The 13,028-nt window shown below is 38.5% G+C and overlaps 1 protein-coding gene across 14 annotated transcripts in view; it reads right to left on the bottom strand.

Annotated features, from left to right (window-relative positions):
* TENM3 (teneurin transmembrane protein 3) overlaps positions 1–13,028 on the bottom strand; it is a 410,560-nt gene that overhangs the window by 47,489 nt on the left and 350,043 nt on the right. For all 14 annotated transcript variants that reach the window (XM_085058723.1, XM_085058722.1, XM_085058727.1 and 11 more), the window contains 5 exons: positions 9,449–9,665; positions 8,284–8,403; positions 7,621–7,882; positions 740–1,007; positions 30–173 (listed from right to left, as the gene is read on the bottom strand). In XM_085058723.1, coding sequence (XP_084914849.1) covers positions 30–173; positions 740–1,007; positions 7,621–7,882; positions 8,284–8,403; positions 9,449–9,665 — 1,011 coding nt within the window. The remainder of the gene's footprint in view (positions 1–29; positions 174–739; positions 1,008–7,620; positions 7,883–8,283; positions 8,404–9,448; positions 9,666–13,028) is intronic.

Genomic DNA, 13,028 nt, shown 5'->3' with positions numbered 1-13,028 from the left:
AACCAGCAAGAAGAAAACAAACTCCTTACCATTCTGAACATCCAATACATGGTGCTTATCCAGCGTCCATCCACCCATGTTGGAGGCATCCAGTTCATAACCCTGCAAAATGGCAGTCCGCTTTTCCCAAAGAGTTAGATCCAAGCAAGACTCATATTCGTAACCTACAGACACTGAAATAAGAGTACATGTCCTCAGTAAGTACAGAATCTCATGCTGAAGAAGAGTTTAAACAATTTGATTTCCTTAACCTACGTACATTCTGTTGCCCTCCTAGGCTACCTGAGAATCCCTATGGCTTCTTAGACATGCTGAAAATACTAACCAGAGTCTTGGGTTATTAAAATATTTTTAGTTATTAAGAGTAAGTGAGTTAAGACAGGTCAGAGGAAAGCCATTTTGTGTTGTAAGACAGAATGCTATTGTGCTTTATTTAAAATACATAGAGTGTGCAGAATAAATACCATAATGTATTATTAGTCCGAGGGCTATTTCATAGGAAGAAATACAAGTCAAAAATGTCACTTTTCATGTGAATGAAAAGTGGTTTCCTTTTCCTTTTGAAGGAAATTTTTTCTCATAATTGAAAGCTGAGATTAGTATTTTTTCATGTTTTAATATCCACTGATACAATCTTATTCTGCTAAACATTTTCTACTTAATGGATACAAGCATTTGAGATGTGCTTCCCTATGTTCAAGACAACACTAAAAGTGCAAAAACCCTCTGTAACACATACCAACAGCTTCAGATAATCCGTAGACTCTCTGATTGTATGCATCAGTTTTATCCCATATGAAAGTGTATGCTAGATTTGGGGATGCAGGGAACCATTTTTGGAAAAGTCTTCCCACCACTGCCACCATAAGATGAACCTTCATTAAATTAAATGGTATAACAGATTGGGTCATAGTAATCTTCAGTACAGATTTATATCCTGCAGCCCTGGAGCTCAAGTATGATAACTTCAAATCAGTTCCTGGTATTGTGGTTTCTTCATGAAGTACCTATGCATTGTTAAGAGAAAAATACAGTATTTAAATTATTTGGAAATAAACAAAGCAATGCAGCTATCATAAATGGGTGCCTGACATAATGTTACACGACAATCCATTAGGAAATATCATCTACATCTGGTCTTCATTTAAGAATGTAAGAAAAATACATAAATAAATAGCATTTCACACTTTTTGTAAAAAGTCAAGTCTAAATTCTTCATTACACTGAAGCTGCTTTAGTTGATACTTTCTGCTCAAGGATTTCAAAGTTATCTCCCTTGTTTTCATGGGGGGGAAAGAAAGCATGAGAAAACATTCCCCTCTGATTTTTCCAGAAGAGACAAAAGAGCATCTTTCATCTAAGTGAAAACTGCCCCTTATTATTTTGCCACCCATGTCCCAGCTAATGAAGGCATGTGTAATATGTGTATATTATAATATGTAATAATGTGTAAGGAGCAGTAGAGCCTCTAAGGAAAACAAAGGTTAAGATTTGGGTTGGTTTGCCTAATTGCTCCTGTAGGAGCAGGACAAACGTTCAGGTATTTTATTATTTGTATTACCAGTGGATTGCAAATACTTTAAACCAGAGCATTCTTCCATTTATTTTGAAGACAGATAAGTAGGATGCCTCAGGGGAAGTTTTTCCATATTTCCTGATCAATATTCACTACTTAGATATCAGCTTATCACTTTCTCATTTCAGAGAGGCGGAATGAGTCAATTTTATTTTTAAAAGGTTCCTCCCCTCCTCTGCCTTGTCATTTCCTCTGAGCTGAGGAGCTTTTGTGGGTGATGAATGGATGTGAAATGTTTCTGTGTAATGTGGATAAAGACAGCCTATATTGTTCTATGCCTCAGTCAGAACATAAACACTGCAGCCAGCACTTTGAGCAGCTACCAAGTATCCTGGTTTATTGAAACCAAACCAAACCATACAAAAAAACCCCCAAAAAACAACAAAAAAAGTGTATCTCGGCATTTATAAAGGTAATGTTTCTTTGTTGGAGGATACAAAGGATGCTAAAGCACAAGCTCAGAACCCTGGTGGTGTTACAGGAACACTCTTAGGAAGTAAATTTAGAAAGGTTTATTTTACATTTCTGTCTCCTGGTCCTGAAGTCTGAACACCAAACACTACTTAGTACTAGTGGAAAGCAGACTTCAGGGAGAGCACTGTCACAAATACTAGGCTTAAGACTTCAGTGGGATCAAAAGTTGGCTACTAAACAAGTGCAGCTAGCTCTCTATGCTAGAGAAATCCTTGGACACGGCTTCTAAAAAACTGACTGTGTTGAATAGGGCCAAGTAATGTGGTTTATGCTCAAGGAGGGCAACAAGTGCCCCACCATCCTCTACATTGGCATTTTTGTTGGATCTAAAGAAAGATTTATACAGTATTAATGATATCTGCCTTCTTTCCAATATCAGCAACAAAAAATCAGAAATTGTATTTTGACTTATTATCTGGCATTAAAATTATTTACATGATACATGTAGACATAAAACTGCTGTTCTCCAGTAAGACTATAATAGAGCTACAGGAAGTAAAGGAGGAATTGGAAGATACAAGACAAATGAAATTAAGATCTACAAATTATTAATTCTTATTCTTTGAAAATTTCTTTGTTCCCCACCAAGAACCTGGCATCACTGAGAAGAAATGACAAGTAGTACCATCACCTTGAAGGAGGTGAGAGTGGCCTCATTTCTGTTTGTGAATCTAGTCTGCTTTCCCTCCGCTCCATATACAATGTCTAAGCCAGAGTACAGGGAAATCTTTTCTACATGAACAAAACCACCTCTCTCTAGAGAGGTAAGTGATTGTGAACACATTCCTTTTCTGAGACTTTGAAGGAAAAGCACAAACCACGCAGGAACAAAAGAGAAATTCCTCCTCAAGACATCAGCAGGACTCATATACTGCACATTAAAACTAGTCTAACAGATGGAGGTCTCTGTAAGCAAGAGGAGAAAAAGAAATAATATGCTTGTAATAGGACACAATTTAATGGACTTCACTGGTCTCCTGTTACGACCATTGCTTCTTTTACAACTGCAACTGCGGAAGAGCAGTGTTAAACACATAGGTGGTCTTCCAGTACTCTTGGCTGAGATAACAGGCAATAAAGAGGACACCTTGAAGTTTCAATTTTCAAGAAATTCCACTGTGTATTTGGATTACTATCAAATTAGAAACTAGGACACTCATGCAGTTCTCAGTGAGGTTTAAAACAAAACCCAAACCCCTATTATTAGTTTCTGCAGAAGCCTCAAATGCCTGCTGGAAATCTGACTTATAACTTCCTTTTGTCCATAAAATATCCCCTGTAGTAACTTATTTTCTTGAGAACTTTAGAAATGTATAGGTAAGGTTATGCAACTCAATCTCTCTCCCAGAATCAAGCATTACAAAGAGAATTAAACAGTTTAATGTTCATCCAAGAAAGTAAATCATCAGGCACAGCAGAGAGCTCCTATGGGAGCCATGACAACACATCAATTGTAAAGCAATAGGGAAAGTCACCGGGTATAAAAGTCACATCAGGAATCACCAACACAACCAAGCTGTCTGTACTTTACCTTTTCCAGATTGAGTATCAAACTATCTTCAGAAAGGCCGATACCCTAAGGGGACTGAGTTATTGCCCAACCACCAAATTCTAATGCCTGACATTTTACTTATGGATGATCAAGCTTCTCCTAAGGACAGCTATGAAATATTTAACTTAGGGGACTGAGATAAGGGTCACCTCAATTTTCACAGAGGTTGTTGTCCTGAGAGTTCAAGCTGGCGTCCAAGTCACATAAATTGTGCAAGGCTCCTCGTCTCTCATGGCCAGCAGGACTAAAGCTGTCCAGGCTCTTGAATGCTTTCCTGCTCCACAATATGATATGATTCAACTGACATGCTCTGATGGTATTCAGAACACTGAATAAGTAAATCAGTTAGGGGGAAAAATGCCTGCTGCATTGCTGTGAATTTTTTGGGCAAATTGAGCAAATTCAATAGAAGGTTTGAGGACAAATTTCACAAATGAGTGCAAACTTTAGTCCTAATGTCAGAAAAAGGTTGTCTGCTGAGAAGTAACAGCTGAGCTGCCACATTAAAATGTAACATGATCTAGGTCTGAGAGGGGTAAAGATGGCATTTTTAGATAATGGCAACTGCTGCTATTACATAAAGGCTGAGATTAAGGAGTACCAAAATTATACTTTAAGTAGAAGCTGAAAGTGCTCAATTCTAGATGGAAACATGTTTTCCTTTAAAAAAAAGTCTTCTCCTACAACTGCATCTCTTAAATTATGTTTAAATCAAGGAGAAATAAATGGAGAACAATACTTAGTTTTTCTAGACTTAGAACACGGCTGAGGTACCACAGAGAATAGGGGTAGGAAAAAGCCAGACACATGTAGAAATATAAAAATGTGTCTATAACAAAGAAAAAGGTACATATAAAGTCTCAAACGTAAAGCAAAAGAGAAGAAAACCATAAATTGTGCTGGAAAAGAAGGATGCATAAATGGAGATATTTGGTTCTAAAAATAATCTCCATTTTTTTCTCAGTATGAGCTTGAAATTCTGAAGATTTTAGCTAGGTGAAACTAGGATGCAGCATCCATTGAATGCTGGGACATCTAGATATCCTATTATATTGCTAGTTTAAATGTTAAAATGTTTCTTTGCTAAAAATCTAGCCACCCTGAAGTTACCAAAAATTATTTTTATTAAGCCATTGAGGCCCATATTTTATCCTGAATTACTCTGGGTAGATAAATTTTTGCCGATTTCTGCTGCACTACTGCGAGTAGCGAGAGACCGAGGAGTGGAACCTTGAATATATAATTGGAAGGGAAACATTCAGTTTTCATTCTCTTATACACTTGAGGTGATGGAAACAAGGACCTGCTCAGGACCCGCAGAAGGCATCTTGCACACACTGTAACAGTGGATAATAAAAGTTTAGGAGAGGCAAACCCCCAAATACTCAATTTCAGAAGTGCTCACTGTGACTCATGTGGGCTAGACCACATGGCAATATCTGGCAAACAGACACTTTAGGAAATAACTAGGAAAAAGAGAATAACAATATTACCTAATACATAAAAGCAGCTCCAGCTTAACCTGATCTCCCTCATCTGCATGCAGTTTACCATCTCGTTCCACACTGATTGATCTCAGCTAGTTAAGACTAGGCAAAGCATGGTAACTTGCAATTAATAGTAGATAAAATCATGCCTAAGCAGGCCAAATTTAGCTAACATGTTATTATCAACCCTCTTGAGTAATGTTCTATTGGGTCTGTGATCACCTCTTTACACACTGTGTTTGTTCTTTTCCCTTGCTTGCTGGTTTTTTTTCCAGTTTTCTTTCATGCTGCTCCTTTGGCACAGATTTTAATTCCCCCTCTGATCAATTTGGGATTCATAAGCCACTAAGTACACTCTTGGAAACATTATCTCCAAGGGATGATGAAGCACTTCAAGGGATGATGATTACAGCAGCACATCATTTTCTGCTGCAGTACGTGACAGTGAGTGCTGTCACACCACATGAACAGGGCGGCTAACACTGACTGCAAGAATGTGAGGAACGACTTCTTTCTCTCTGCCTTCCTCCAGTCTCCCAGACATTAAACTGGCATTGCCTTTTTTTATATGAAAAGATCAACAGCAGTTCCTCTGGAGCTGAACACTGAGAGTTTTGAATAGAACCTGGTTCTGCCCATCTTTTATGAGAGGAGTGATTTTTGGATGGCAGATTGTTGAGCATTATGCATTTCTGTGGGGAACCTGGCCTGAAGGGGTACGTGCCAGTCACAGCTGTGCAGCTCCCACTTGCTGAAGCAGAAAATTATGTGTGGGAAATTTATGTGTGGGATAAGCAAAGAATATAGAAGAAAATACTGCTTAGTATTTTTTTCCATTGTACTGAACTGGATTTTTGCATACATAAGAAGAGTACCATTTTCCCTCATCATAAATGATCCATCAGCACCAATTGCCTAGGATCCACTGAGAATTATCGTTCCTTCCAGCTGGTTTCCTACAGAAATCAACTTGACCAAACAGTCCTGCCTATCAGACCTCCCACCTCACACATTTTGAATCTGCTGGCCAATTTCAACCACATTTTAAGTAACAGTAGAACTCTCTAAAGATAATCCAGTTCCTTTAGGTTTGTAAAAAAAAAGGTTCAGGTAGGGAAGACGCAGTCAATTTGAGACTCTTGTGAGAAAGAAAATGAGGCTGAATGCAGTCTGTGGGGAAGAACTGGATGCGACAGATTGCTGAAATTACAGCAATGGGTGGGAATTAGTGGGGATACAGACTTCATTAGTTCCACTGCTCATGAAATAACTTGTTTACCTAGACATTACAAGTGTATTTTTAAAATTTATTCTTGCCATTCTTCTATTATAACTTTTTTATTGATTTATATCTAATATATCTATCCAAGCCATTTTCCATAATTTCAGGAACTGAATCTATCATGTGTTGTCAAAACAAGTAAATCAGAGCTGTTGTTCAGTGGACTCTGTTTTGCAAATACTTTCTTTTAATTGACTTGCAGCTATCAAAGGCACAGAAATGATAGTGAGGATAAAAGCAACAATTTTGTAGCAGAGTCTAGATTTGTATGAGTGTTTAGCTGTAATTTTCTTACATCTTTCCTCTAAACCTGCTCCTACCATGAATTGCTTAATGATTTAGCTCTTTTCTTAAGAGCTCTGCATGAAAACATTTGAATACATTTTCTGCGTTTCCCTTGAAGAGGCAAGGACATTTCTTAGTGAATGTGCAAAAGAGTACTGTATGTAGTTATGACATTGTGAAGGTAGGAGCAAGGAAAAGAGGGAGGGAGAGAAAGCGGGAGGCAGAAGGAAGACTTTCACTAGGAAAAGTTCAAAAATCAACAATGAGATATTTATTACTTCTTAAAATGCAACTGAAATACTTTAAGAAGCAAGAGACTAATCACTGTATTACTGATTATTTATTTGAGATGGAGAGATCTAATACACCTATCGTAGGAAAAAAAAAAAGTAATCCACAGTTTTTCCATTTAAACCAAAGTTTGGATGTTACGTCTTACTTTTGGCATTACAAGTTCTGAAGAAGTTGATTAGACCACAAGCTTGTCCTCACTGATGCAGAGAGTTCTTTTAGTTTATAAAAATCTGTGTGTCATGCTATTTATTAGGACTAAACAGACAATTCAAACTGTATGTGTCTTTAGGACACAGTGGAAAAACACCTTTTGTTTTCAGTCTCTGAGGTGCACTTCTAACAAGAGGGCAATTCTAAAGTCAGATGTACTATAGTGTGCTCTTTTTATGGGCCAGTGCTTGATTGCTAAAGACAGTCTGTAAATTAAGTGATGCAAACGAATGTAAAACCAGTCATGGGTGAATACACAGCTTCCTTACTTTTCTTTTTTCAGATGAAATTTTAAAAATCATCCCATTGAGTAAGTAAATTGGTCTGAAAATAATCACATTTGGCGGGTTCTTAGCACTTATTCAGAGCGACTTATTTTTGAACAGCGGTGCACTATTTTCATTCTGGTTGCTGAATGCTAGCTTGGGATAAAATTGTGTTTATTTGAAGCACTCCTTACCTGTGTCTCTGGGATGACAGGACTATCTTCAGGAGAAATTCTAAAGAAGGTGGATAAAGGCGATGACACGATAACAGGGTTTGGCCTTACAAATCCGCTTAGATCACAACTAGGAATGTCATTCTCTTCCTTCTTCATGACAAGGGTATCCATGACATAAAAGACATTCCAGGGTATCCATACTGTGTGATACTGTGTCAGGAAGGGTGATCGCTCAAACACCAGTGTCAGAGAGGCACCACCATTCGCTACCAAGTCAAACCTGGAAAAAATCCCAAGAGGGCTAGCTAGTCAGCAAATTCCCAAAGCCATCCACAGCTTCTATTTTACTGATTGATTCTTCATTCCATTCTACTGCTCTGAATGCAGAATGGCTCTACTGGGAACAATGGAGAAATCAATTAAATTATATTACATTATACTGCACAGAGAGAACAGAGAAATTGGGATGCTGCGTTTAAATTAAGCAAGTCCTTCTACTTCTAAAGTATATAATAATCAGCATGTTTTACATTTTAAGAATGCATAAAGCACAGCTTTAGTCAATCAGTTTCCTAATGTCTTTTTCCCCCATTATTTTAGTATTATCTCAGTTTTACAAGCAGCTCTTCAGTAACACCTGTGCTGTCTTTATGACTTACAAGTGCTTCAAAAGGGACTTACATTCCGTCCTGGCGAGTGATTGTATATCCATAGTCTGGATAGTGTAGAAAGGAAACATTGACTCCAATGAGTGGTGTGCCATCAGCAGTTAATACTTGGCCTCTTATGACAGATGCAAGACTGTGAAAAAGATGCAGGAAATTACAAGTTTGGGGCTTTTTGTTCTTTTTGCATGAATAAAAACCAGTGAGTGAACACACACACATCCACCCACCCCTGTCCACATGCCATCAACCATCATTTAAAAAACATTCCTCAGACTCTAACCCTTTCACAAGTTCACATAATTTACACTACATAAACAAATACCTCAAAATCTGCAGATAACAATCCTGTTTCAAGATTGTTTTACATTGGTTTATTTTGTCTGTACTGAGTTACTAAGACCAGAAATTAACTGAAGAATTTTAAGAACTTATAAACTCAAGATGTTCTCACTGTAAGTCATACCTCTGGCAAGCTCTTAAAGCAAAACGTACTTTTCAATTAGTATCAAAGCAATCTGTAAAACTGCAGGGACTATGAAGTACAAAATTTAAAAGAGCAATAAGGAACATTGGTGCAACAACTTTTAATCAACTGCTGTGCCCAAACACATTAATGCTGTTAAATTACTGCAAACGCAGTAGTTCTAGTGTAAATCATCTTCTTTCACTCAGTGAGATCCCAGACACCTGCTTCCTGTTACTGGCTTATTTTCAGGCCATTACTGCTTCACAGAGCACCAGTCAAATAGTTTTTGCAATTATACTGTCGTGCACTTAACAGTTCTATTACATTAATTCATAATTTATATTATTTAGTGAGCTCAGTTTAAAAAGTGCAGCTTTGCTTTTCCTTCTGAAGTGTTTTCATTGCTTTGATATATTTCCAACTGTGCTAGCCCAAATCAACTGGTTAAATAAAGATTTATTTAATCATTAATGAAGTGCCCTGTTAGAATACAGACACTAAGCACGGCAAGTACCTTCTGTAACCTAGTGGCCCTGGTAAGTTGAATTTTGCAGGAAATGAGACAAAACAAACAATTGGAGATATTAAGAGAAAAGGTCTTTACTCAAAACCCACACCACAGAATTTGCAGTCATAGCGGATCTTCTCCTCACATGAGTCTCCCACTGTCCAGTTTCTTTGTGTTCATGGGTACAAGATGAGGCACGCTCACCTCTTATTAAAAGGGCTTTCCCCAGGGATGACATGGGTGCTGTCTGCTCCGATGAGAAAACTGATCCGGTCATAAAATGCTTTGGCAGCTTGCTGAGATGGCGACTGTTGGCTTTGGCTGATGATATCTTGGGGATCAGGTAGTCCACGACAATAAGGCTGGTTTTGGCAAGAACTCTGCAAACAGCAGTCAGGATCCATACAGTCAACTAGTCCATCTGTTGGCAGAAAGTCACACAGATGAACAAACTCTTCCTCCTGCTCCTGTGCATTGGAATGAGCCAGCCAGCAGGGAGTTTTAAAAAATTATGTAGCATGAAAGAATACTCATAATTAAGATTTTAATGAATTCACTTTCAATTAAAGAAAGAGAGTTTGTTTCCACCGAGTTCTTAAACTCCCATGGAAATCCATGCAAGCTGAATATACTCAGTATCATGTAAAAAATGAACCTATTTAGTCAATACTTTTCTAAAAACATGTTGAACAAACCAGAAAATGAAGGCAGTCAGGCTCGGCGTACACTGTTAACTTATAAATATTAAACATTTTAGGTGGGCCTAATTAGCTTTTATGTGAGGTTATTTGGCTTGCTAGAGGAAAGAAACAAGTAACTCCCACTCTGCTGTCTTCCTCAAGTTTTTTTAGCATATCTATGCTGCAAGTAGCTTTAAATATTTCACAGCATGTATCAAGGTGGATTCCTTTATACCTTGGCAGAAAGATTTTGTTGCTAGTGGCAAAGGCAATTTCCACAGGTTTTTTACATGAAAATGTATGAGAGAACAAAATCTGTATTTACCATTTAGATTTTATTCTGAATAAACTGATGGGAAATGCTGGCCAGTATAAACAAGATTTAAACACATGGGTGCTTTTATGCTTATGTGCTGAAATATTCCCATATGTGGAGCATTAGATCTGTCACATCACTGGAAATCTAATTTGGTGAAAGATTAAAATCAAGATCAAATTGATAACTACTAATTTGCTGTAAGTAAAGTCATAAGGAAAATGAGCCTGGAAATGTCAGCTACAGAAAATTTCTAGATGAATGTAATCTGGTATCACAGAGCTGATAATTGTTTCCCCAAAAGAACAGCAAGACTGAAATAGCTCAAACATTTTATTATTCCATTTAGATTAGAGAGGGAGCTTGCTTGCCTCACTGAAATGAAAAATATAGCAGTGCAGTACTTGGAGGAAACCCATGACTGCTTATCTCACAAAAGAATCTGCCTTTAGAGTAAAACTTCTTTCTGAAGGGAAAAATGTCATCCGTTTTTGTTCAATCATATGTTGAAAGAGTGTAAGTAAACAGAGATCTTCTAAAGGTATTCTAAGTATCGCTGTGCTATGTGGATCAGTTACAGGACTGGCAAAATAGTAAAGGACTGGAATTTCTGTACTTTTGTACACCTAAAATTCTTATTTAACTTGGCTGACTTTGAAATCAGTTCAGGGAAAGTAAATGGGATGAAAAAGGCATCATTAAGTATATCAAAGTTTAAACTTTTTAAAGAGACAAGAAAGAACATTGATTTTTCCTGGGATGAGGATATGCCAGAGGGTCATGTTACCATTCAGACAGACACCAACAGGCTAGAAAAATGGGCTGACAGGAACCACATGCAGTTCCACAATGAGAAGTGCCAAGTCCTGCACCTGGGGAGGAACAACGCCCTGCACCATAAAATAGCTTTGGGAGTCCTGGTGGAAAATTAACACCAGCCAGCAACACGCCCTGGCAGCAAAGAAGGTGCCAATGCCACCCAGGGATGTGTTAGGAGTGCTGCCAGCAGGTCAGGCAGGGTGATCAGTCCCCTCTACTCAGCACTGGGGAGGCCACACCTGCACACACAGCTCTGTGAGCAGGCTGGACTTTGTGGTACAAGAGACATGGACATACTAGAGAAAGCTCAGTGAAGGACCATGAAGACTCTTGAGGGCTTGACACATCTCTCCCACATGGAAAGGCTGAGAGAGCTGAGACTGCTGAGCCTGGAGAAGAGAAAGCTCGGGGGGAAGCTCATCAATGTGTAGATACCTGGTGGGAGGGTGTAAAAAAGTCCATCTACCAGTGGTGTCCAGCAAAAGGAAAGAGGCAATGGGCAGAAACTGAAACAGGAAATCTGGTCTAAATAGCAGAAGACCATTCTTTACTGTGAAAGTGGCTGGATACCGCAACGAGTTGCCCAGGGAAGCTGTGGAGTCTTCATCCTTGGAGACATTGAAACACATTTTAAGCACATTCTGAGCAACCTGCTCTAGCTAATCCATCTTTGAGCAGGGGGTGGGACTAGATGATTTCCAGAGGCCTTTCCAAACTCAAATAGTCTGTGACTCTTGTGATTTTCTAATATAATTCTTGTAAAATATGAAACTGTTTCCTAGCTGAAGTACTGACCTCCCTTGTTGGTTTTAACTCCAGAAGCCTGGATCAATGTCAAAGCTGGGGGTACTGATGGTTAAAAGAATAGTTTTGGGGTTTTATGTATCTGTATGGTCTCCCATGCAATATCTGGTGCAGTTGCCAAAGAAATGCTAAAATTTCTCCATTCATCTTTGTTAGTTTATAAAAAGCAAATGTACATCTGGAGTATAGTCTGCAGGTCATAAAACTGCATGAGATTGACACCTTCTGAACTAATCAGCTGGAAATGCATTTTTACAAGCCTCTCCACTAACATCAATCAGAGAAAGAATCTCATTTTCACCAGCCAAGATACAGGGATATGCTGTTTGTTATTTTCCTGTGGAGTTTATCAGTAACTTGCCCAGGCGAGTGACGGATGGTTATGAATCTGGCTCCTTATAACTTGAGAAAACATTTTTCATTCTTTCTCTGTACTTATATGGCTAGAGCTATCTAGTACTGCTAAGTCAAGTACTCTATTGCACTGTGTGAAGCAGAGTAAAATTTCCTTTCTGAAATGGCTCTGCAAAATTATTGATGGATTTTGGTCAGCCGAAAAATTATGAGCCTTAGCTCAACGCTGCCTTGTCAGTTATAACACTCAAATATGACGATGAAATTATAAAGAAAATAGAAACTCCTACAGGCAGCTGGACAGTCATTATCAGTCTCAGAAGGCTATTTATATTTTCTTTTTCTAGATGTAAGTGGTTCTATATACAAAAGATGTAATGACTACTATTTTCTTCCTCAGAAGCTAAAGTCTAGCTGTAAAAATCTTGACTACTGTTACTTTTATCTTTGTTGCAAAATGCACTAAATTGCAATGGAGCATGGGCTGTTGATAAAATTGCTTGTTTGGAGAGATTTTATGATCAAACCACCAAAACTCTGCTCTTGTGAGACCCCACCTGGAGTTCTGTGTCCAGCATTGGGGCCCCAGTGTAAGAAGGACATGAATCTGTTAAAGTGAGTCCAGAGGAGGCCAGGAAGATGATCAGGGGCTGGAGTACCTCTCCTATGATGACAGGCTGAGTGAGTTGGGGTTGTTCAGCCTGGAGAAGAGAAGGCTCCAAGAAGACCTTGTAGCAGCCTACAAGCACCAAAAGAGGGCCTGCAAGAGCTGGAGAGGGTCTTTTGACAAGGGCAGATAGTGATGGGACAA

This window comes from Lichenostomus cassidix, chromosome 4 (genome assembly GCF_008360975.1).
Source record: "Lichenostomus cassidix isolate B80296 chromosome 4, HeHo_3.0, whole genome shotgun sequence".
Classification (NCBI taxonomy): Eukaryota; Metazoa; Chordata; class Aves; order Passeriformes; family Meliphagidae; genus Lichenostomus; species Lichenostomus cassidix.
This window is presented reverse-complemented; position numbering and strand designations above follow the sequence as displayed.